Below are 22,800 nucleotides of genomic sequence, written 5' to 3'. Positions count from 1 at the left end.
TCAGTGGGGCAAGTAGGGGGGTGGCCAGAGAACAGAGGGGCCCCTGAGCACCCTGGTTTCACCAGCGCGGGGCAGCAGGTGACGATTTTCTTTGTCTTTGCTTAGATTCCTCAGTCCTGCCATCTGCTGCTCACCAAGACGCCCCTGTTACCTCAGGGCCGGCCAGGAGCCCGCCGCCTCACTCTCCTACCTCACTGGCCCCATCCCCCACCCCCACCCCAGCTTCCACTCCTGCTCCTGCAGCCCCTACGCTGGCCACTCTCAGCCCCTCGTCTCCTCCAGCACCCCCCAGCCAGGCCTTGTCCTCACTCAAGGCTGTAGGTCCGCCCCCCCAAACTCCCCCACGAAAGCACAGGGGCCTGCAGCCTGCCCAGCAAGCAGAGCCCACCCCACCCAGTGCCCAGGCCACCCCGAGTGAGCCCAAGTCTTCCGTCCCTGACACTGGGACCCCAACCCCAGCCTCCACCCCTCCGGGGGCGAAACCAGCGGCCTCCTCTACTCCCCTGTACATGGTGACCTCCTTTGTGTCTGCGCCCCCAGCCCCTGAGCCCCCAGCCCCCGAGCCCCCTCCTGAGCCCAAGGTGACTGTACGAAGCCTCAGCCCGGCCAAGGAGGTGGTCAGCCCTGCTGTGGGTGGTCTCCCCAGCTCTCCTAGTCCGGAGGCCACCACTCTTCGACAGGGGCCCCCGCAGAAACCCTACACCTTCCTGGAAGAGAAGGCCAGGCAAGTGGGTCCAGGAAGGGGAGGAGGACAGAGTGGGGGAGCAAGTGGGACGCAGGGAACACAGGCATTCAGAGAGAAGACCAGGCTGCCCTGGACGGGGCTGAGGAGGGGCTGAGATCCGGGTGCCTGGCATGACTGAGTTCAGATTTCCTCTGTGGGACACGGTGCTAAGCTCTTTAACAAGTGATGTCACTTATTCTTCGCAACTCTGAGAGAGAGAGAGAGAAAGAGACCATTACCATCGCCTGTTTCACAGATGAGAATACTGAGATGGAAAGGTTATAGGATTGGCCTGAGGTACAGAGCCAGTGAGGGGCGGAGCTGAGACTCTAACCACAGTTCCTAGGACTGAACTTCAGGGGCCACACTCAGAACCACTGCATACTTGCCCCCAGAGGTCCCTGTTCCTTTCCTCTGAGTGTGTGGTGTGTCCTCCCCGCCTCCCCCACCCCACACATGTAGGGGCCGCTTCGGTGTGGTGCGAGCATGCCGGGAGAACGCCACCGGGAGGACGTTCGTGGCTAAGATCGTGCCCTACGCGGCCGAGGGCAAGCGGCGCGTCCTGCAGGAATATGAAGTGCTGCGGACACTGCACCACGAGCGGCTCATGGCCCTGCACGAAGCTTACATCACCCCACGTTACCTCGTGCTCATAGCTGAGAGCTGTGGGAACCGGGAGCTCCTCTGTGGGCTCAGTGACAGGTGCCTGGGCCTTCTGGGAGGTGGGGGGGGGGTGAGGGGCAAGAGTAGGGGGAGCTGAGCTGGGGTGTCACCTGCTTTGCCTGGGCACCGCCCCCACCCCCAGGTTCCGGTATTCAGAGGACGACGTGGCCACCTATGTGGTGCAGCTGCTGCAAGGCCTGGACTACCTCCACGGCCGCCACGTACTGCACCTGGACATTAAGCCCGACAACCTGCTGCTGGCTCCTGACAACGCCCTCAAGATTGTAGACTTCGGCAGCGCCCAGCCCTACAACCCCCAGGCCCTGCGGCCCCTTGGCCACCGCACAGGCACGCTGGAGTTCATGGGTGAGGGCGCTGTGCCAGCCAGGCTCGGGGCTCGGGGTTCTACCCAAGGGACAGCGGCCAGGGCTCACTCCCTTCACCCACACAGGTGCAAGCACCCAACTCAGTCCTCTCTGTGCATCTTCTTTTTTCAGTTTACCTTCAGGATAGCCCTGGAGATTGGCATAACGTTACCCTCATTTTACAGACAAAAAAGAGGCGTGGCGAGGTTAGGTATTTGTCCAATGTCGGTTATAAATGGTAGAGCCAGGGTTTGGTGACACTGGACAGAGAGTCCATGATTAACAGATACATAAGTAAGGTAAACCAGCTACCCTTAAGCCACCTACTAAGTACCTGACGTTCATTAGCTCTCCTCCTTGGCGTTACTCTACAAGCCACCCTTCACGGATGAGGAAGTGGGAGAGCCAGTCAGGTGTAGTACTCGCCAGCCTCCCAAAGCTAGAAGGCACAGGCCTGGGATTAGAACCAGCCGGACGGATCTCCAAGGCTCTTTGCCGTGGGGTTGGTCATGATCTTGGTGAATGGGTGTCCTGCCTCTGTGCTGATCTGAGGGAACTAGTGACCCCAGTACTCAACTGTTCCTCTCCGGTTCTGGGGACCCCACCATTCAGTACCTGGGCTGGTTCCTCAGGTGGCCCACATCTCCCCCCGGGGGCCACCCTCACTCCCATCTGGCCTGCTGGGTCCAGGGCCTGTTGCTTTGGTTGTACCCAGGGTCTTGTGACCTGGGCATTGCCCCGCTCCTCAAGCCCCCAGGGGCCTCCCCTGTCTCTCCTGCTCCTCTGCCATCAGGAAGCTTCAGCTTGGCCTCTGTCTCCTGTCAGCTCCTGAGATGGTGAAGGGAGATCCCATCGGCTCTGCCACAGACATCTGGGGAGCAGGCGTGCTCACTTACATCATGTGAGTGCCCTAGGATGCACCTTCCGCCTCTACCCTGTCCCTCTCAGCCTCCCCAACGTGGCGTGTGTGGGGAGCCCAGGCATGCAGTAGACCTGTCTCTGAGCACTGTGCCCCTCTGAACCCCCACACTGACGTCCCCCTGGGGCTGTGAGCTGACCTACAGTCCACATGTGTCAACTGAACTGTTTCCACAACAGGCTCAGTGGACGCTCCCCGTTCTATGAGCCAGACCCCCAGGAAACAGAGGCTCGGATTGTGGGGGGCCGCTTTGATGCCTTCCAGCTCTACCCCAACACCTCCCAAAGCGCCACACTCTTCTTACGAAAGGTCCTCTCAGTACATCCCTGGTGAGTAGGCCCCAAGCTTGCCACCCCCCAGCATTACCTGCCCCCACTGCCGCCTCAGAATCCCAAGCCCGAGCCAAAGATCCCCCAATTCCTCCCCGGCCACCACTAATATACCGCTGTTGCTATCACTAAGTGGTTGTTCTAAGCCCACCATTGGTGCTTCTAAAGCCCTGTGAGGTAGGCCGAATCACCTTCCCCATTCCAGAGATGGGGAAACTGAGCCCAAGTTGGCCAGGATCCCTGGCATGGGGATGTGAATGGGACTGGGACTTGGGTCGGCGGGAGGCAGAGCCTTCTAGGCTCACTGGCCCTGGCCGGGCCTGGCAGGAGCCGGCCCTCCCTGCAGGACTGCCTGGCCCACCCGTGGCTGCAGGACGCCTACCTGATGAAGCTGCGCCGCCAGACGCTCACCTTCACTACCAACCGGCTCAAGGAGTTTCTGGGCGAGCAGCGGCGCCGCCGGGCCGAAGCTGCCACCCGTCACAAGGTGCTGCTCCGCTCCTACCCGGGTAGCCCCTAGCGGCTCGGACCATAGCCCGGCCTCGGGCTTCCACTCGGGGTTCCGCTGTGGCCGCGGGACATTCCAGGGCCCATCCAGAGCCAGGTGGGCCCGGGGCTTCGGACATCACCAGCAGCAACATCCAGCCGGGCTATTACCTCATGGACCTGCAGGGACAGAGGCCCCGGGCTTTGCCGATGCCACCCCGGCCAGAGCCTGAGGGCGAGACCCATGGGCCAGGCTGGGTGGGGTGAGGGCGCAGGAGCAGAGGAGCAGGAAGGGCAAGAAGGGAACCGGTGAGAGGTCAGGAAAAGAAGCCAAGGGGTAGGGAGAGGAGACTTGAGGAAGCTTCTGGGGGTAGCGACGGTGTGTCCAGGGGAGAACGGACTGGGAAAGGTATGAAGAGCTGGAGAGGAGGGAAAGGAAGGAGCCCAGGGTGTCGGGGCCACGGGCTGGGAGTGAGTGTTGGTGAAGCAGGGACAGGACATGGAGACAGTGCTAGGGAGCCAGAGCTAGCATGTGAAGGAGGGCAGTGAGGCGGGGCGGGGTGGGGGGGGGGGAGAGAGGACCTAGGTTGGGTGGGAGGAGTGGGCTAATTGCCAGCATCCCGAGAAGGAGAAGCTGGAGGGCTAGGGAGAGTCAGGAGGCAGGGATTACTGGAGCCAGCACTTTCCTGTCCTCCCCGTCCCAGTGGATGCAGCTCTGAACACTCTGTGCTGGCCCAAGGAGGTCCCCACCACCCCCTGTGGCCTTCGCCCTTCCTCCCATTCATATTTATTTATTTATTGACTTTTATGAAATTTCCCTTCCATCCAATTCCTATTGCCCGTGTTGTCCAGACCATCCCCTCACCCCAGCCATCCAGCTGTCTGTGCAGCTGTTTGTCTGTCACAAGGAAAATAAAAATGGCAAGCAGCAGGACCTACGTGTGATCTGTGGGAGAGGGAAGGCTGGGGGTACAGGATTGCCGGGGGTGCCAGCACGAGGGCATCTCAGCCTTCTCTCATCCAGTGAGAGCTTTAACAAGGCTCCTGACCCTGACCCTGCTGGGCCCTCACCTCTCCCTCATTCCTAGAGGGAGGAGGGGCTTCTGCCTCTGCACCAGAAGTTTCTGGAGGCCTGGCAGGACTCCACCACTACCCTTTAACCAGACTCTGGTGGCCCCCACCTCTTTTCACATTTGTCATTGCAACTTGGAATGCGCCAGCCCACACCCCAAGGCTGGCGCGGCCCCAGAGACAGGCTGGCTCTGGTCCTGGCCCCGGAGCAGGAGGGGTTTCATCATGATGACTGGCGAGATCGCGATGACGGTGTGAAGCGCCACAGAAGAAACCAGGACAGCTCCAGCTCCATGCTTTGGTGTTCGAGCGCCGATCGGGGCACGTGGGGCATCAGCTGCGCGAGGCTCTGGTCGCTGTGTCTGCTGAGGTGGGGCCACAGACGAGCATCTCCTAGAGCCAGGGGACACACGCACTTGGACATCCCTGTCCTCGTGGCATGCCAGGGAGTCTGATGGGTGCTACGGCTGCTTGACTGCAGCTGCTCCCCTGCAAGACCACAGACTGGCTACTGGGTTCTACAACTGAGCTGTCCTGCCCAGAGGTGGAGGCGAGGGGGGAGCCAGTTCTCCTTGTGTCCAGGGAGGGGGCTGTTTCCGGCCTCTCCCCCAGCTTGGGAGCTCCGTTCCTGGCAAAGGGAATGTAGTACAGTCTCCTCCCACCCGGGGCGGAGAGGGCTAGCGCTGGTGTGTTGCTGATTGAGGTTGAGGGTCCCTTGGCTCTGGCCCAAACACCCTTTTGCCCAACCTGGCCCAGCCCAGCCTCTGTGGCTTCTCAGGACCCCAGGGAAGAGGCAAGCCCCATCATCATAAAATAACAGGCTGTTCAAGCCAGCTGGAAGGGACTAGAGGGACGTCTTGCCCACCTGTCACTTTAGCGATGAAGATATACAGTTTGCCTGTGAGAATCTTTAATCCCCTACTCACTGCAAGTGTTTTCATATAAAAATGAGGTGCCTGAACTCATATCTTGATAAATGGTAAAATTCCTCTCCCGTCCCCACTCTGATCTCGAGCTCCCTTCCCATCTCCATTGAAAATGGCATGTGAACTGCTTGTTCCAAACCCGGAGGAGCAAAGGTAATTTATGTCAGCAGAGCTGTGTCAAAATTGCTCTGATCAAAAGGTGACAGTGCTCTACACCTGGGCAGGCAGTTACAAGGTGTGGAAGCAAGGCTCCATCTGGTTCCCTAGGTTGGGTAGCCTGGACTCCAGGTAAGTCCCAGGGGGGCAAACCAAACCCCTTCTTCTCCCAGGCAGTCTCATGCCCCTGTCTACTAGTTTACGACCCAAAAGGGGCTTGGGAGACCCTAGAACTAGAGAGTCAGTACTAATGCCCATCCCCGGGGGCAGTCAGACCCAGCCCAGTCAGACCCTATCGTGTCACATGGAAGGAAGTGAGTGGGACTAGGGTGGTAGGACCCGATGCTGTTCTCAAAAATCTTTACCATCCTCTAGATTGATCTCAGGTTGCCGCCAGGGGGCACAGTGCAGGAATGACAAGGCTGGATTCCACGGAGGGGGCGGGGGGGGGGGGGGGGGGAGTAAAGGCTTCTGGATGGGTCCTGACAGCCACACTGTCCCCTCATGATTGGCTGGATGGACAGTGAAGTCCCTCCGGTACTCTGGCTTCATTCAGGGACACCTCACAAAACTCGTTCCCTTTAACTGACAGTGTCCAGGGAAGGGCATGTTGTCCAACTGTCTGGGGACTGACCCAGAGGGTAAAGCTGCTCCAGTGGGGAGCTGAATCTCTTGCCAGCCTGGGCCCTTGTCTGGGACTACCAGGAGTGGGATGGTTACCCCCTGCCCTGGGAGGGGATGGGGCCGCATCCAGCTGCCCAGCTGTCCAGGTGCTGACATGAAGTGCACCCCAGAGCTGCTCAGGTTTCCCCCTCGGGCCTGCCCCAGCAGCTGAGCCAGCATCCCAAACATCCTCAGGCTAAATAAGGAGCCCCGGCTTGGGTCAGGGGGTGGGGCTGGGGTCCCTGGGGGGCTTGGGGCAACCACGCCAAACAAGGCAAGGAGAAGAGCGATGTATAAAACCAGGGCCCTGGGCTGAGCACCTGCCCGTGCTCCTACTGTGCCTTCCTGAAGGGCTCTGTTCCACCTGCTACCCAGCTAGTCCACCCAAGTCCGGAAGTCCACCCGCCCGCGGTGAGTCCCTATTCGCAGACATTCCCATTCCCCGGGATGCTCTGAATTGACAGGGGAAAGGCTGAACGTCAAAGTCTCTGCGTCAGCCTAGACCCCATGTCTGTTTTGCACTCCCCAGATGTCCAAGGCAGCTCCCGCCAAAAACCAGCGGCTTCGGCCCCGCCTCGGGGATGTACCCTGGATATCAACGACCCCCAGGTCCAGAAAGCGGCCATTCGCATCCAGGCCTCTTACCGGGGCCACAGGTGAGGGGGCCTGGGACGGTCAGGAGGAGGGGAGCTGGAGCTGCAGAAAGCCAGTGCTGCGTGAGGGTGGGTGGGCGCTGGGCAGTGTTAGCCACCCGCTGGGGTCACTGGACTCAGGAGAGCTCCGGGAGCAGGTGCAGAAAGGCGGCCGACAAGAGTAAATCCTCTCTTCAGGGTAACAATTCAAGAGCAGGCCCCTCCCGCCCCACCCCCACATTTTTTTTTAAAGATTTTATTTATTCATAGAGACACAGAGAGAGAGAGAGAGACAGAGACAGAGGCAGAGATACAGGCAGAGGGAGAAGCAGGCTCCATGCGGGGACTCGATCCCAGGTCCCCAGGATCACGCCCTGGACTGCAGGCGGCGCTAGACCGCGGCGCCACTGGGGCTGCCCCCCACCCCCACATTTAAAGTTCTAGTGGGCGGCGGGGGGTCCCGGGCCCTGACCGCGCGCTCGCTCTCGGATAGGTCCCGGAAGGAGCTGCGCGAGAAGGGGCCGCCACGCGTGCTGGAGCCGCTCAAGGACGTGGTGCTGATCGAGGGCAGCGCGGCCAAGCTCACCTGCCGCATTTCGGCTTTCCCCGACCCGTTCATCCGCTGGAGCAAAGACGGCAAGGAGCTGCGCGACGGGCCCAAGTATCGCTACGTCTTCGAGGACCCCGACGTGGTGGCCCTGGTGGTGCGCGACGGCGAGCTGGCCGACTTGGGCCAGTACAGCATCAACGTCACCAACCCCTTCGGCCAGTGCTCGGACTCGGCGCGCATCCTCGTGGAAGGTACGCGCGCCCCCGCGGCGGCGCCACCCCGCGGAGCGCCCCCGCCCCCCCCCCCCCCCCCCCCGCCTCCCCGCGCCGCGCGCGCTCCCCGCTGGGCCTGGCCGAGTCCCGGAGGCGCCGGGGGCACGGGCTGGGGCCCGGCCTGGCTAGCCCTCCCCGCCTCAGCACCCCGTCCCCCCCGGACCCGGACTGCAAGTCCCGCTGTGGGCTCCGACCACCCCGACTCCCCCGCCGCAAGGAGGGCGCAGGTCTCCGGGCTCCGACCCAGGGGCTGCGCACTGTCCGGAGCTGACCCCGGGGCCCCGAGAGGTGTACCCCGCTCCCGGGCTTGCGCTCATCCCACCGTGGGAAGGAGCAGGGCTGCCACGAGTCCGATTTAACCGCGCAGGAAATGAAACCCCAGAGAGGCCAGACATGCCCAGTGTCACACTGCGAGCTTAGAGCCATCTCCTATTTAGGGCCGGGTGTTATCCGGGGAAACAGGCCGCTGCCCCGCCTCACCCCTAAGGACCCTCGCCGGGTCGCACGCCCTTTCCCTTCTTCCAGTCCCTGCGAAGATTCAAAAGGGCCCGGATAACACTAAGGCGCGCAAAGGCGCCACGGTGACGCTGACCGCGGAGATCATGGGCGAGCCTGCGCCGGACGTCGGCTGGACCAAGGACGGGGAGGACATCGAGGAGGATGACAGGCGAGGGCGGGGACCTGCCCTGGGGCGCAACGGGGCCCCGGAGCCTCGCGGGCCGGGCCGGGCCGGGGGCGGGGAGGGCGAGGCAGGCCCGGAGCTGGCTGACCGGCCGGGCCCGGGGGCCGGGAACCTGACCGCGGCCCGCCCTCCGCACCCCCCCTCTTCCCGCCAGGGTGTTCTTCGAGATCGGCAGCACCACCACGACGCTGACCATTCGCCGGGCCACGCCCGAGGACAGCGGCAAGTACGAGGTGTACGTGGAGAACAGCCTGGGCATGGACCAGAGCTTTGCTCGCGTGGACGTGGCCTGAAAGGAACGCTCGGACCTCTCGCCCCGGCTCCCAGCCCCGGGGTGGGTGGCACCCACGACCCTCCTCCGTCTTGCTTAATAAAGCTGCTCTCTCTGACCCTCCGCCTGTCTTGTCTTTGGGGCGCCGCTTCCTCCGCGCTGCGCTCGCACCCACGCTTCCTCCTGATGCACACACCAAGGTCGCGGAGCCTTAAGGCAGGAACGTCTGGAGAGGGCCTGGCCCAGTGCTTGAGCGCACAGACTGTAAACCTGAGCTAAGCTCGCGCCGTCCGGGCTCCTTCACTCCCCGCGGGACAGGCGCGGGGAGCTTACGACTCCGCCTTCTCCTTCTCCGCGTGCCTCAAGCCCCACCCACTCGCGGCGGTTCGCGCCCTCGCCACGCCCATCCCGAGGCTGGCCACACCCCCTCTCGTCTCGAGGCCCGCCTCTCCCTGTGACCCTGATCCTACTCTCGGACTCCTGGGCCCAGTTTAGACAGTTCAGGGTCCGATTCGTAGCTCCAAGCCTGTGCCTCTTAGGCCCCACCCCTTTCTCGTTAGCCCCGCCCCTAGATCCCTTGGCCACGCCCCTGTCCTCCCATAAGTCCCGCCTCCCTCCTCTCGTGTAGTCCGGAACGGCTACGGGAAACTACAGGATCGTCAGAACTACCATTCCCGGCATACTCCGCGGGGCAGTTCTCGCGAGTCGCGAGAAGACACGTGCGCGGAAGGAGCAAGCGGGCTGCAGAGCTGGCATACAGGGTGCTAGTGGTAAAGGGTGCTGCGGAGGGGCGGCCCGAGGGGTGAGGGCAGGGCCCGGCGGCCCCGCCGGCCTTCCGAGGTCCCTCGTGTTCGTGCCGCCGCCCCTGGCTCCGCGAGTCTAAGGGTTATGAGGCCGAGTCAGTTGTGCCCCCGAATCCAGGTTCAGCGCCCATTGGCCGGTAGCGGGCGGGGAGGCGGATCCCGTGTCTGCGCTGCCGAGGGAACCCCTTGACTCAGGGTCGGTCGCCTCGAGGTCGGTTGTAGGAGTCGAGCATAGGCAGGGGTTTTGCTCGGACTTGGGATTCATCGATGCCGATCGGCGTGAACTTCATGGCTTGGGATTCACTCCCCGGATTGCAGTTAAATAGCTGGGGCTCCCCCAGGATCCGAGACTCGGCAGTCAGGGCCCACTGTTGGGATTCAGGGCTCAGCGTCTATAGCGTAACAGTTGGGAGTCAGGGAGTTTGGGGTTTTTTTTGAAGTTGGGGACCTACATATCTATTGCTGAGTTTCCGAGTTTGCTGAATTTGTTTATGGCCAGAGGGAAGTCTGTTGGGTCAAATTGTGTGAGGTGCGAATCTCAGGAACTAGGAGAAACAACCACTGTGGGGTTTTAAGGCCAGTTGGAATCTGGGTTGGGATTTGAGATGTATGGGATCTGGGAGGCGGTGTGTCCGAGGAGGGACTATATCGAATTTGGGATTTACATCCTGTGAGAGGGCTAAGTGTTGCCCTCTAAGGGTTTGGGGTTTGCTTGGGATACGAGGGGGCTTCTCGGGCTGGGCTGTGGGATCTGAGCCTGATTTCTCTGTTGGGATTTGAGGTTTAGGTAGCAATTGCCATCATGCTCAAAGCTGTGATCCTGATTGGAGGCCCTCAAAAGGGTGAGGAGCCCAGGGAAAGGGGTAGGGGGGAGGTGGGGTGGAGGGGGTTGGAGGCAGAGGGAGGCGGAAAGCTGCAACGTGCTTCTCTCTCCTGTCTCAGGGACTCGCTTCAGGCCTTTGTCTTTTGAGGTGCCCAAACCCCTGTTTCCAGTGGCGGGGGTCCCTATGATCCAGCACCACATTGAGGCCTGTGCCCAGGTAACCCCACAGGCTCCCCGCTCCCACCTCCCGTCCCGCTGTCTCCTTCATGCTGTATTTCCCCCCCTTCCAACCGTGCCCTGTTCGCACCAGGCATAACTCCAGGGATTACCATTTATAAATGACAGTGTGAATGGTGTCCGCCGGAGTTGTGCAGTGCAGCTGCCCTGCTGTCTTCGCTAATCTGGTCTCTCATCTGGCCTCTTCTTCTTCATATTTCACTCCTATTTTTAAAGCACGGACTGTGAGATCAGGCAGGAATCCTAGAGACCATTTAAAGCTGTAGCCTGAGGAACCTGAAATGATAGCAAAGCACGAACTCAGACCTTTGCTCTCGGTGGAGTTAATTTCTTTATTGCTTTTGGCATTGGGACAGGCAAGGTTTTATCTGAGGCCAGTCTCCGCCTCTGCTATAAGGACTTGAGTACATTCCTCACCTTTTCGGAGCCTTGGTTTCCTTACTCATCAAATGGGGGTGATTCATCCTATTTTGTGGGGTGCAGGGCTTAGAGATGATGTTGGTAAAGTGCCTCGTGCAAAGTGGGCACTTGATAAATGGTACCCTTATCTCATGCTGATCTCAAGCGCAGATTGACAGATAATAAATACGGGGCTGGGCGGGGCGGGGGGATGAATGGGAATGAATGGGTTATCCTCGCATGCAGCTTGGTAAGCAGAATCTTTCCTAGGGTCATCCTCAGGTAGAGGGTGGGCTGGGGGGAACCACAAAATCATAAAAGATTGAAAGATTAGGGACAGATTCCTCTCACTTCCTTTTTGTCTGGAGGAAGACACAGGCCAGAGTGCTAACGTGAGTGCCCAGGGGCCCCACAGCTCAGACCAGAACTGTGGTCTCTGGACTAGGGGCCAGTCTAGGGGTTTCCACCAACATTCCTTTCAATCAGAGGCTTTATCCTCCCAACTTCTTCCCTTGTTCTCAGGTCCCTGGGATGCAGGAGATTCTGCTCATTGGCTTCTACCAACCTGATGAAGCCCTTACCCGGTTTCTAGAGGCTGCCCAGCAGGAGTTTAACCTTCCTGTCAGGTGTTTATATGGCGGGTTCGGGGGGTGTGGGACCCCCGAGGCCTCAGAGTTCTCGTGAGGGGGTTGAGTCGGCATTTGGCAGACTGCACCCTTAGACGCTAGGAGGGGTCTTATTCGGGCATCTCTGAATCCCTGAGTATGTTGGCCTCCAGCCAGTATACTTCTGGGAGCAGGAGGGGTCTGATGCCCAGGCTCATGCTTTCTGCCTCCTCCCATCTCACCCAGCTGGTTCTGGGGTCCCCGGGGGGACAGGTACCTGCAGGAATTTGTGCCCCTGGGCACAGGAGGTGGTCTTTACCATTTCCGAGACCAGATCCTGGCCGGGGGCCCTGAGGCCTTCTTCGTGCTCAATGCTGACGTCTGCTCTGACTTCCCTTTGAGTGCCATGTTGGCTGCCTACAGACGCCAGCCTCACCCTTTCTTGCTGCTTGGCACCACGGTGAGGGGGGCCAGGAGGGCTGGAGGGTGCAAAGGGGGTGATCCAGAGGAGTCCTTGGAATGCAGAGTGTCAGGGAGGCAGGGGCAGCCCAGAGAGTCAGAGTGGGAATGGGCATCGACAGGGAAATGTGCCAGAAATCCCAGCACGTAGCGGAGGTGGCGGCGGAGCCCCTGAGCCCTTTGGCTGCTCGGAAGTAGGGAGGGGGGAGGGCAGCTGTCAGTTCTCCCCCTGCGGAAGGCCTGTCAGTGGCAGAAATACGTGCCAGGTGCTCTAGGGGAGGGAGAGAAAGAAAGAAAACAGACCTTGCTGCCCTAGAGCAGGCAGGTCATTGTTGTGGCGTGTCTGTCTTTCAGGCTAACAGGACACAGTCCCTCAACTACGGCTGCATTGTAGAGAACCCGCAGACGCACGAGGTGAGCGAGGGACCCGGCTGACAGGGGTCTTACTCTGTGTCGTCATGCCCCCGCCCCTCTGCCTCCGGAGAAGGCTGGAGTGCTATTGGTGGGCTCCAGTGCCGTCAGACAGGTGGGGCATAGCCTTGGTTGTTCATCTTCTATCCTTTCTAGAGAGATTGGCAAAGAGCAAAGGGTAACGTTAATCTCCATGGGTGCAGCGCCCCGGAGATGTATGCACAGTGAGTGTGCTGTGGGAATGCAGCAGGAGGCCCACCCCAGCCTTGCCTGGGCGGGGGCGGGGAGAGCGCCCTGGAGGAGGCAAGGCCAGAACTGAGTTAAATTCCTGTAGATGAAGGACAGGAAGGCGTTGCAGGTAGAGGGAATAGGGTATGCGAAGGCACAGAGGCGGGAAACCATACAGGGCCCTGAGAATTACAGAGGTGGGAGCGTCATCAATAAGGCAGGGGGGTCTCAGTCCTTGTTTGTGAAACTCCCTGCTCCTGAGCCTAATGACTTTCACACAGCCCTTTTATTTGTTCAAGCTTTATTTTTATTTTGTTTTATTTTTTAAAGATTTTACGTATTTATCCATGAGAGACACAGGCAGAGGGAGACACAGGCTGCCCGCTGAGCAGGGAGCCGATGCGGGACTCGATCCCAGGACCCCGGGATTATGACCTGAGCCGAAGGCAGACGCTTAACCGACTGAGCACACAGGGGCCCCCAAAATACACTTAAACAGACACAGACACATAAATATGTGTCATTTTTTTTTTTTTTAAGTTTTATATTAGGCACTAGTTAGATGTGAGAGAGACAGAGCTAAAGAAATGTAATCCCTGCCTCTCAGGAACCCCTGTCAGTGGGAACGACAGTCAAAAATCAACCATTGCAAATGACAGAAGGGTCACGGTGAGGTGTGGCCAGAGCCCAGGGCTACCCAGACCTAGAAGCTCACTGTAGGGCAGGACACGCACAGGTTCATGGAGAAGTGGCGATGTCGACTGGGTTTCGGAGGCCGAGTTTTCCAGATGAATCACTGAGAAAGGGCGTCCTAGGCACAGGCATGCGATGGCAGTGAATAGTGTCCTGGGGGTGCTGGGAGGTGAGGAGGATTAGAAGGGAAAAAACAGGCAGTTGGGACTTACTTGAAGGTGAAGGGCAGTGACTCTGCATTTTAGGAAGACGACAGCCGGGAGTACCTGGCGACCCAGAAGGTCTTAGGGGATGGTGACGGGGGCCCTTCCTCTGCGGGACCTTGCCCTGTCCTCAGGTCCTGCACTACGTGGAGAAACCCAGCACGTTTGTTAGTGACGTCATCAACTGTGGCATCTACCTCTTTTCCCCGGAAGCCCTGAAGCCTCTTCGGGATGTCTTCCAGCGGAACCAGCAGGATGGGCAATTGTGAGGCGGGCCCCAGGGCCCTGTAACCCCAAGTCGTCCCCCCAGTCACAGCAGCCCCGCCCCCAGGCTCCGCAGGCTCCCTCTCCACCTGCTCACCTTCCTCCTCCCTTTGCCTTTCCACTTGTCATCCCCAGCCAAGCCTTCCTGTCCCCTCCCCTTCTAACCTCATTCTGTCCCTCTTCCTTATCTATCCCAGTTCCTCCTCTGTCACTGCCTGCCCACTCCCCTTCTGGTCCATTTCTCTCAAGCCCTGAGTGTCCCGGAGACGTCTTTCAGAACAGACGGCAACACACACACTTGGGCGCACACACGCTCAGGCGCAGAGACCTGCAGAGAGAGAGAGAGAGAGAGAGAGAGAGAGAGACACACACACACACACACACACACACACACACTGTCAGGCTGCGGCTCCCCCCCCCCCCACAGCGCAGCACCCAGAGCCCTGCCGGCCACAGTCCCCCGCCAGGTCCTTCTTGTCAGCTGGGAACCCTGGCCCCCCCCCCCCCCCCCCCGCAGGTCCTGGCCTTGGCTCCCGCCTCCCCCCTGGCTCCCCATCTCATGCCCCGCTCACTCCCATCCATCTCTGCTTCTCTCTCAATCTCTCCTGGCCTCTGTCTGTTTCTGCTGAGCTGGCATCTCTACCATCTCTCTCTCTCTCCCTCTCTTTCTGTGACTGTCTCTGCCCTCACCAGCTGTCTTCCTTCGGGGTGAGTGTCTGTGTTTCGTTCCATCCGTGAGAGGGCGGGTGACCGGAGGTGGGGTTCGGAGGAGTGGATGGGGAGAAAGGATAATGGGCGGGGGTGGGGGAGAAGCTATATCTGGGTGAACTCCCTGGACACGGGGCAGAGATGGGTATGGGTCCATGCCCAGGGATCCCCTGGGATAGCACCCCAGCTCGGGGTGGAAGGGTGACGTGGGTAAGCCCACTGGGGAGAGTTTTCTGGGACATGGGTATCCCTTTGGAGAAGATCTGGCCAGGCCTGGAGAGGGAGGGGGTGGGCTTCCCTCAGATCCCTATCCTTGGGACACCGTGGTGGTGGCCTCCCAGGCAGGCTCAGCTGGGGAAATGATGTCTGCATCTCCTCTCTGCCAGGGAGGACTCTTCAGGCCTGTGGCCAGGGGCGGGCACCATCCGCCTGGAGCAGGATGTGTTCTCAGCCCTGGCTGGGCAGGGCCAGATCTACGTCCACCTCACTGACGGTATCTGGAGCCAGATCAAGTCTGCAGGGTATGCCTCTCTGAGGTGGCTGGGGCACCTGGGAGTTGAGACTTTTGGGGGGTGGGCACTTGCTGGGCCCTGAATCCCCTGCTCCACTTTGTGACCCCACCCCCCCAGCTCAGCGCTTTATGCCTCCCGCCTCTACTTGGGCCAGTACCAGCTCACGCACCCAGAACGCCTGGCCAAGCACACCCCCGGGGGTCCACGAATCCGAGGTATGCCCCCCCACACCCCCTTCCTCATCATTGCCCCCAGCCCCCTCTGAGCCATGACTGCTGACCTCAGATTCAGAGGTGAAGCCCCAACCCTTGCACCCACTGAACCAGGTATGGTTTGGGGTCATCGCCCCCAGATCTTCTCTTCTGCTTCCAGGAAACGTTTATATCCACCCAACAGCTAAGGTGGCCCCGTCGGCAGTGGTAAGTGGTGGGCCAGGCTGTGGGGACGGTTGGGTTGGTGCCGAGAACTTCTGAGCTCCCAGTGCTGGGCTCTGCTTTGCATTGCCCCTGTGTGGCCCCAAGCAAGTCTCCGCTCCCTTGCCGGTTCTATGGTTCTATCAAGGGGTTTGGGTTTGGATTAGGGTTTCTTCAAGGCCCTGAGGGCTTAGGGTATACGTTTCTCTCTACAGCTGGGCCCCAACGTCTCCATTGGGGAGGGGGTGACCGTGGGTGAGGGTGTGCGGCTCCGCGAGAGCATTGTCCTCCATGGAGCCACGCTGCAGGTAGGAGCTGCACAAGCAGCACGACCACACCCCCCACTCCCTGCTGCTGCCCCTTCTCCTCCCTCTGCTCATACCACTGTGTTTGGTAGGAGCACACGTGCGTTCTACACACCATCGTGGGCTGGGGGAGCACCGTGGGGCGCTGGGCCCGTGTGGAGGGTACCCCCAACGACCCCAATCCCAACGACCCCCGAGCACACATGGACAGTGAGAGCCTCTTCAAGGATGGGAAGCTGCTGCCTGCCATCACCATCCTAGGTACGACTTCCCAGGGAACTGGGACTCTGCAGGTGATGGCCTCGCCCTGTGGGGGTTGCCCGCGCGTGTGCACACGCACACATGCCCGAGTGCATGTTTGTTTCTTCCTTCAGCAAACGTGTACAAAGTGCCTGCCGTGTGCCAGGCCGTGTTGTGAGTCACTGGGAGCACGAGGCCAGGGCGCAGATGGGCAGGGAGGGATTCCTGCCCGATGGCAGTGGCCCCAGCTCCTTGCCTCTGGCCTTCCCCTCCCCATGGCCTCCTCCTGGTCCCCACTGCAGGCTGCAGGGTCCGGATCCCAGCTGAGGTGCTCATCCTGAACTCGATTGTTCTGCCCCACAAGGAGCTGAGCCGCAGCTTCACCAACCAGATCATCCTCTGAGGGGGGCTGCCAGGAGGCCCCCACCCCCCAACTCCCAGCTCCCAGCCGCTCCCCTTGAGGCTGCCGCCTGCTTGGCCGGCCTCCATCCGAGAGGACCAGAGGAGAGGAAGCCGGGCAGGATCGCCACAGGCCAGGAGCGCCCTGGGTGGCCGGAGGACTCCTGGCCTCTTCACCCTCTAATAAACCCCGGTGAACCTTGGAGCCAGCGCGGACTCCGGCTTGTGCCTGGGCTGGGGGTGAGGGTGGAAGGGGGGCAGCTGAGTCAGGCCCCCCCACATTAGCATTTAAATTGGAGTCGTTGCTGCGGGCTCATGAATAATGAATCTGGAGCCCTGGTGAATCTCCCCCTCCCACTGCCTTTAGCCTCTCGCGCCGCTCTGCTTGGGAGGAAGGCCCCCGAGGCTCCCGGCTCCCAGCTCCCAGCCTGTCTGGCCCCTGCCTTCACCCCTGCCCCTGCGCGGCCGGCTTGCCCGCCTTCCTGTTCCTCTTCACTGGGCCTGGCTCGGGCTCCGAGTGTAAGGATCCTGAAAGGAAGGGTGAAGGATTCCAGTCGGGCCACGGGGTGCTGGCGGTGGGCTCGGCTGAGCGCCACAGGCCTGCTGTTGGATCACCCGGTGGTTGCTTTCCTCAGTTCCTGCCCAGCCCGGCCCCAGCCTGTTTTCCGCTTTGCCAGCTCCATCTGCTCCTAGCCTGGCTTTTGGCGGGGTGGGGGTTCTCCCTGCCTGAGGCCTGGTGGGTGTCTGTCTCCTACTCCCCTGGCCGGTGGGGCAGACCTAATCTGGTACCGGACCCTCCCAGAACGCAGTGTTGGGGGGGCCCTTGTGCTGGCCACCTCCCACCGCCCTGGCTCTGCCCTTTGGGAGGTCTCAGTCTTCTCCACATTCCTGGAGCCCCAGAGAAACCCAACCATCTATCATGTTTGCCCATGACCCCCATGTGCCCCCTCTGGGTGCCCCCCTTTCCCCAGCTGTGGGTGCGGAGCTTGGTTGCCAGATGAGCTGGTAATGATCGTAATCTGCTAATTGAGAGGAATCTAATTACCCAAAGAGAATGGGGGGGTAGGGTGTGGGTGGGAGGGAGGAGGGGGTCCTGGCAGCAGGCTGGGGTGGCAGGCGGCAGGGTGCAGGGACCTTGTTGTCAGCACCAGGGTCTGGGACAGAGCCCAGGATTTCATAGCCTCGAAGCCGGGCAGTTAGGAGGAGGTGCTTTCTCAGGAAAGGAGTATGGGCTGAGGGGTATGTGGGGGATTGGGCTGCTGTGACCTCCCAGCCCCGTGTGAGAGCCTGCGGGAAAGGAGCTGGGTTTTAGCCGTCATGGCCCGCAGCCTGCCTTGACTCACTCAGCCTCTTTCCCACCTCCTGTCCCTGCCTCCAGCCCAGGCCTTCCATTATCTGCCTGGGGTTCGGAGGGGGCAGCAGATGCCTACTCTGGGCCTGGGGTCAACTCCCTAAGGAAGAAGCCGGGAGAGGGATGGGCTCCGGGGCCAGGGACTGGGTCCCTTCTCTGCCCTCCCCCCAATCCTGACCCTTCTGTTCCAAGTGGTTGGCAGAGGCCATGGCAGCTCCATCATAAATATGATAATTTAATTATTTTCTCAGCAAAACACCGTGAAATCCAATAAGTCTGTGTCAGGCCCTGGCCCCCGGGACCCCCCTCCTAGGCCCAGTGGGGGTGGGGAGAGGCCCTGGAAGGGGAAAGGGTCAGCATTTGAAGTGGGGGTTGGTTAGTGTAGCTGAGATCTTTGTAACATGCCCCTTCCCACCAGGCTGATGGAGCCCTGCTGTGTGTTCAAGCGAGGGTGGGGGTCTCAGAAGGGGCTGTAACACCCTCCACCCCTCTCCAGCCCCAGGAAGGACCTAGGCCCCATCCACCTCTGAGGGCACAGCTCAGGGCCCAGGATTTGGGGGCCCCCTTCTCTGCCACCTCTAAGTGCTCATCGGCCCTGTAGGGGTAAGAGGGTGCTGGCCCCCAAAGGGTTTGAGGAGGGAGAAGGAAAGGAACAGGGTGGGAAATGGGGGATGAGCGGGGGAAGGGATGCGGGGGAGGGGTGCGCTCCTGCCATTAGTGCTTTTTTAGGTTTCCAGAAAAAGATTATTCTGTAAAATCAGCGAGGGGGAGCAAGCTGGGGGCTGGGGAGGGGGGGCAGGTCCCTGGCACCGAGCTGGATGGGGCGACGGGAGGAGGGCTTGGGACGGGGACTGAGCTTGGAGAGAAATTTGGATGGGCTTCAGGAGCCAGCGAGGGGGAGAGGCCGAGCCAAGAACACAGCCTGGGGGGGAGGCTGGCGGGACCGGGTGGGGGCGGGGCCGTCCTCGCCCTCCCGTGCCCCCGGCGGGGCTGACCGGCCCCCCCTCGTCTCTGCCCCTCCCCCCGGCGCTTAGCAGCCATTATCGGGGGAGCAGATTGCAGCCCCCTCCCCCTCCCCGGGAAGCAGGCACAGCTGGGGCCCCGCCACATCTGCCGCATCAGCACGGAGCACAGCTGGGTGTGCCCAGAGCCGCGCGCCCCAAAACACAAAGGGGAGGGCGGGGGCCGAGGAGAGCCCAGACCCCGGAGACAGACACACTGACACCTCTGCCAACAGACACACGCTCCTCGAGGCGCCGCTACACCCACCGCCACGCACGCGCTGCCTCGGTGCCGACGGGAGAACCGACAAACACGCAATTACTCGGCCCCGCCCGCCGCCCCCGCTCGCTCCCCGCCCCTCCTCCTCCTCCCCTCCGCTGCCTCGGCCCCCCCGGCTCCGGTGGAGGGAGCAGGGCCCCCCAGCGCCGCACACCTTCCGGGGCAGGTGGCGCAGGTGGCGAGGGGCCGGGCCCTGGGCGAGCCCGGCCCCCCCTCCGCGCCCGGACGCCCTCGGAGGCGCTGCCTGGGGCCGGGCGCTGGGGGGACCGCCCGGGCCGCGCCCCCGACTGTGGCGCCCGCCACGGGTTCCCCCGGCCGCCTCGAGGGGGCGCTGCGGGCCCGGTTCTCTGCCGGGAGCCCCGCGGCCCCCAGCCCGGCCCGCCCAGCGGGCACCCTCCGCGTGGCCCCGCCACCCTCGCACGCGCGGGGCGCGGGGGTCGCCGGGGACGCCAAAGTCCCCGTCCCCAGGGGACGGGGCCGACCGGGCGCCCCCCGTTTCCGCTCCCTGCCAGGCCTCGCCGCCCCCTGCCCCGAGTCCGTCGTGCCCCCCTCACAGCCCCCCGCCCCGGCCGGCGCGCGCCCCCGCCCCTGCCCCTCGGAGCTTTAATCCCTCCCGCTGCTCCGCCGCCTTATCTGCTCCCAGCAGCTTTCACTGCTGCAAAGCCCTCTCCCCCTCCTTCCCTGGAGCTTCTCCCCCTCCTTCCCTGGCTCCCTCTTCTCTCTGACCAGCACCCCCACTCCCAGCCCGTCTCTGCCTCTCAGGCCCCCAGGATGGCCCCTGGGTGACACCAAACTTGCGCCCCGGTGCCCTCTGCCCTCTCTCCAGGCTCTGCCCTGAGGTTGCCGGGCGCCCGCCCACTCCCACACTGGTCTCTTGCCCCCCAGCCCGCCCCCACCGGCCCCCAGACTTGGGCAGTTTCTGCGGAGCCAAGAGGTCTCCTCTTCCACCCTCCTTCCCCCTCCCTGGTCCCCTCCAGCTCCTCGGGTCGCCGCCCGGGGTCTTGGACCTGGTGCCCCTCAGCCCCAGTGATGTGTGGCCTCGGCTCGCGTCCCCAGGAGAGGACGGGTCAGGCCGGCGGGCCCTGGGCGGGGCAGGGGTGCGGAGTGCGGGCCGGCAGTGGGGGCAGGGCGCGGCGGAGGGCCGCTAACCCTCTTCAGTCGCCTCAGATCACGTCCCGGCCTCCCCACCCCCCTTCGCTGGAACTCTCATTAACCGCTTCTCCTGCCTCGTCCGCGGCATAAATAACCCAGATAAATCAGCCGCCGTCCGCCCCCCGCCCCTCGGCCCCCGCACAGCCCGTTTGTCACCGCTGCTCGCTCACCAGCCAGGCCTGGCCCAGTCCCGGCCTCCGTCCCCCCACCTCGTCCCTTCCCGCCCACAGCTGTCCCACACTAGCTCATCCCTTGGTCCTCACCGGAGCCAGGGCCGGGACAGGTGTCTGGGCTGGGAGGGGTGGCAAGGAGGTGTCCCCTCTGGGAGCAGGGGGAGGTTGGGGACTCCCTGTAGGAGAACGCTAAGAGTTTGGGGGTCACGCCATTTAGGAGTTGGCCACCCAGGAGGGGAGGCTGGGGCCCACACAAGGTGAGAAGGGGCAAATGCAGGCCACGTGGGGGGTCCCTCTGCTGGGAAAACAGGCGAAGTCCCAAAGCTGGGGAGGGGGTGGTGGCAGGAAGGACCTCGGAGGCTCCCTTCGTGGGTCCCCCAGGCTGGATCACGGGAGGCCTCCGGGTCTGCCTTTGGGGCATCTTGCCCAAATAAAACCTGCCCCTTTCGGCAGAGCCCTCCTGGCCTCCCTGTCACCTGCCCCCCTTCTGCCCCCCCATCCCCACGCTCTGCCTCGTCTGGCTGTACAGACGCCACTCTGCCCGTGGTCCATCCACCGCCATCGGGGAGCCTTGTCCACCCGCCAGGGGGTGGCGGTGGGTGGAGAATTGGACTGGGAACAAATCTGGGGAATGGGGACAAGTGGAGAGCAGAGGGAGCCTGGCCCTGCAGCCCCCTCACCCCGTGCCTCTCCCGCGCCCCACACCCCTTCCCACCCCGTGTCCCTCACGCACCCTCCCCCTCGGCTCACACCCAGCTCGGCCCTGGCCAAGCACACTTGGCCCTGATGCTCACTGCAGGGGGGCAGCTGGTCCCAGGGGAGTAGGTGGGGGAAGCCAGGAGGGGACGGGAGCTTGGGCGCAGGGCTGGGGGTGGGGGTGGGGAAGAAGCTGGGCCGGGCCCCAGGGACCAGCTGGGCAATGAGCCGGGGAAGCAGCCGGGAGGCTAAATGAGGGAGATTATCACCCAACTGCAGCCGGGCAGAGAGGGAGGCAAGCAGGGGAGCGGGGAGAGGGAGGGGGGAAAGGACGGGGGCCAGAGGGGAAGGGGTGTAGGGGGGCAGGGGAGACTGCAGGGGGAGGCGCAGGGTGGGCAAAGGGGATGTGGGAGGGGACTCCCACCAAGCATAACCGGATTCCTAGGGGTCTGGAAGGCTGGATGATGGGGACCTGGGGACGATTGGAGACTGGAGACAGCTGGCGTGGGGCGGTGGGGGTGAGCACAGTTAACTGCTGCTCCACTTCCCCATGGCCTGGAACTCCCCTCCCCCGCATCCCCCCAACTTCATTCCTTCAGAGGCTTCCTGCCCGGCCCTCCGCAGGAAAGAGGGTGTGATTTGGGCTGTAGACCGAGGCCAGTACGTTTGGGGAGTATGACCCTGTGACCCTGGTGGATCACAGGGCAATTTAGGGACTTGCATTGAGCCTGGGGTAGCAACGGAGTGCTGGGGAGAGCTTAGGGGGTAGCTCCCCGCTTTCTTGGCAGAGCCCCAGACTAAAGTAACCTTAAAAAAGCAATTAAATCACCTTTAAAAAAAGAAAAACCAGTAAAGAAAAATCAATACTAGGAGAAAGGGGAAGAGAGGCTGGGGGAGGAGGAGGTGGGGCGGGAGTGTTAGAAGGGTCTGGGAGTCTGGGGGGCTGGCGGGCAGAGCGTGGCAGGGGGCCACCCGGGTCCGGGGCACTGTCTGTGGTCACCCGAGGCTATGGGTGCTGACTCAGCAGCTGCTTCCCATGCCATCCCCTTTCCTCTCTGGGCCCCTGCCAGTGGGAGCCCTGACCCCGGGGGTCTCGTGTTCCCAGCTGGGGGAGCCCAGCCACAGGGCCCCCGAGGAAGCTACTTTGAGGACGGGCTGGAGGCAGCCGCAGCAGGGCGCTGACGTGGCCGGGGCCAGGGCTTGGTGGGCTCCGTGCTGGGCTGACTGGTGACCCGTGGGGCCTGAGCTGGCCTGGCTGCCGGGGTGGGCAGTGACTCCCCGCTCCCCAGGGTGGCCACCCCTCGGCCCCTCCTCTGGGTCCAGGCGGGGGCTGCGACTGGCAGGGCAGGCCTGACGCAGGGGAGGGGTGGCCTCTGGGCAGCGGGTGGACCTGGGGCTCTAATCCCCAGCAGCTGCCGTTTCCCTCAGATCGATTCCCTTCTCACTTTTTTTTCAGCTGCTGGTTCCGCGGCTCGGATCGATGGAGCCGCCTCCCCCGCCCCTCTGAGCTTCCTCTCCCTGCTGCTCATTAGCGCCCCGATTAATCAGCCCCCCCTTTCGTCTGGGGGACAAGTGCTTCCTCCCCCGTGAGGGCTCACGGTCTCACTCAGGGGGCCCCCCAGAACACAAGCTGCTCCCTGTGACCACCCCGCCCCGCGGGCACCCAGGCATTTCCTCCCCCTGGGCTGCCAACTGGGGCCCCAGCCCCACCCGCAATAACGGCCCAGGTGCCTGCT

The 22,800-nt window shown here is 62.3% G+C and overlaps 3 protein-coding genes across 23 annotated transcripts in view; all 3 read left to right on the top strand.

Moving 5' to 3' along the window:
- The window catches only part of SPEG (striated muscle enriched protein kinase), a 57,877-nt gene extending 53,457 nt beyond the window's left edge, over positions 1-4,420 (top strand). For all 20 annotated transcript variants that reach the window (XM_077885305.1, XM_077885302.1, XM_077885299.1 and 17 more), the window contains 6 exons: positions 106-724; positions 1,187-1,426; positions 1,530-1,753; positions 2,578-2,653; positions 2,851-3,000; positions 3,328-4,420. In XM_077885305.1, coding sequence (XP_077741431.1) covers positions 106-724; positions 1,187-1,426; positions 1,530-1,753; positions 2,578-2,653; positions 2,851-3,000; positions 3,328-3,520 — 1,502 coding nt within the window. In that variant the 3' untranslated portion in view covers positions 3,521-4,420. The remainder of the gene's footprint in view (positions 1-105; positions 725-1,186; positions 1,427-1,529; positions 1,754-2,577; positions 2,654-2,850; positions 3,001-3,327) is intronic.
- A 2,411-nt stretch (positions 4,421-6,831) lies between these two features.
- On the top strand, positions 6,832-8,832 carry SPEGNB (SPEG neighbor). Its single transcript, XM_077885321.1, is given in 5 exon segments — positions 6,832-6,850; positions 6,853-6,958; positions 7,428-7,735; positions 8,282-8,423; positions 8,593-8,832. Coding segments are annotated over 5 exon segments (714 nt in total). The 3' UTR covers positions 8,732-8,832.
- A 575-nt stretch (positions 8,833-9,407) lies between these two features.
- Positions 9,408-16,616, top strand: GMPPA (GDP-mannose pyrophosphorylase A). Of its 2 annotated transcripts, XM_077885569.1 has the most exons (14): positions 9,408-9,630; positions 10,300-10,354; positions 10,455-10,552; positions 11,494-11,597; positions 11,850-12,036; positions 12,390-12,449; positions 13,705-13,835; positions 14,929-15,063; positions 15,172-15,269; positions 15,427-15,473; positions 15,683-15,775; positions 15,865-16,033; positions 16,147-16,186; positions 16,315-16,616. In XM_077885569.1, the coding sequence occupies exons 1-14, from the start codon at positions 9,598-9,600 to the stop codon at positions 16,337-16,339; spliced, it is 1,275 nt and encodes a 424-aa protein (XP_077741695.1). In that variant the 5' UTR covers positions 9,408-9,597; the 3' UTR covers positions 16,340-16,616. The 2 variants fall into 2 exon arrangements, with proteins under 2 accessions (XP_077741695.1, XP_077741694.1); XM_077885568.1 differs by lacking the exon at positions 16,147-16,186 and having other exon boundaries at positions 9,409-9,630.
- Positions 16,617-22,800: the final 6,184 nt, after the last annotated feature.

This window comes from Canis aureus, chromosome 36 (assembly GCF_053574225.1).
Source record: "Canis aureus isolate CA01 chromosome 36, VMU_Caureus_v.1.0, whole genome shotgun sequence".
In the NCBI taxonomy this organism is placed as follows: domain Eukaryota; kingdom Metazoa; phylum Chordata; class Mammalia; order Carnivora; family Canidae; genus Canis; species Canis aureus.
This window is presented reverse-complemented; position numbering and strand designations above follow the sequence as displayed.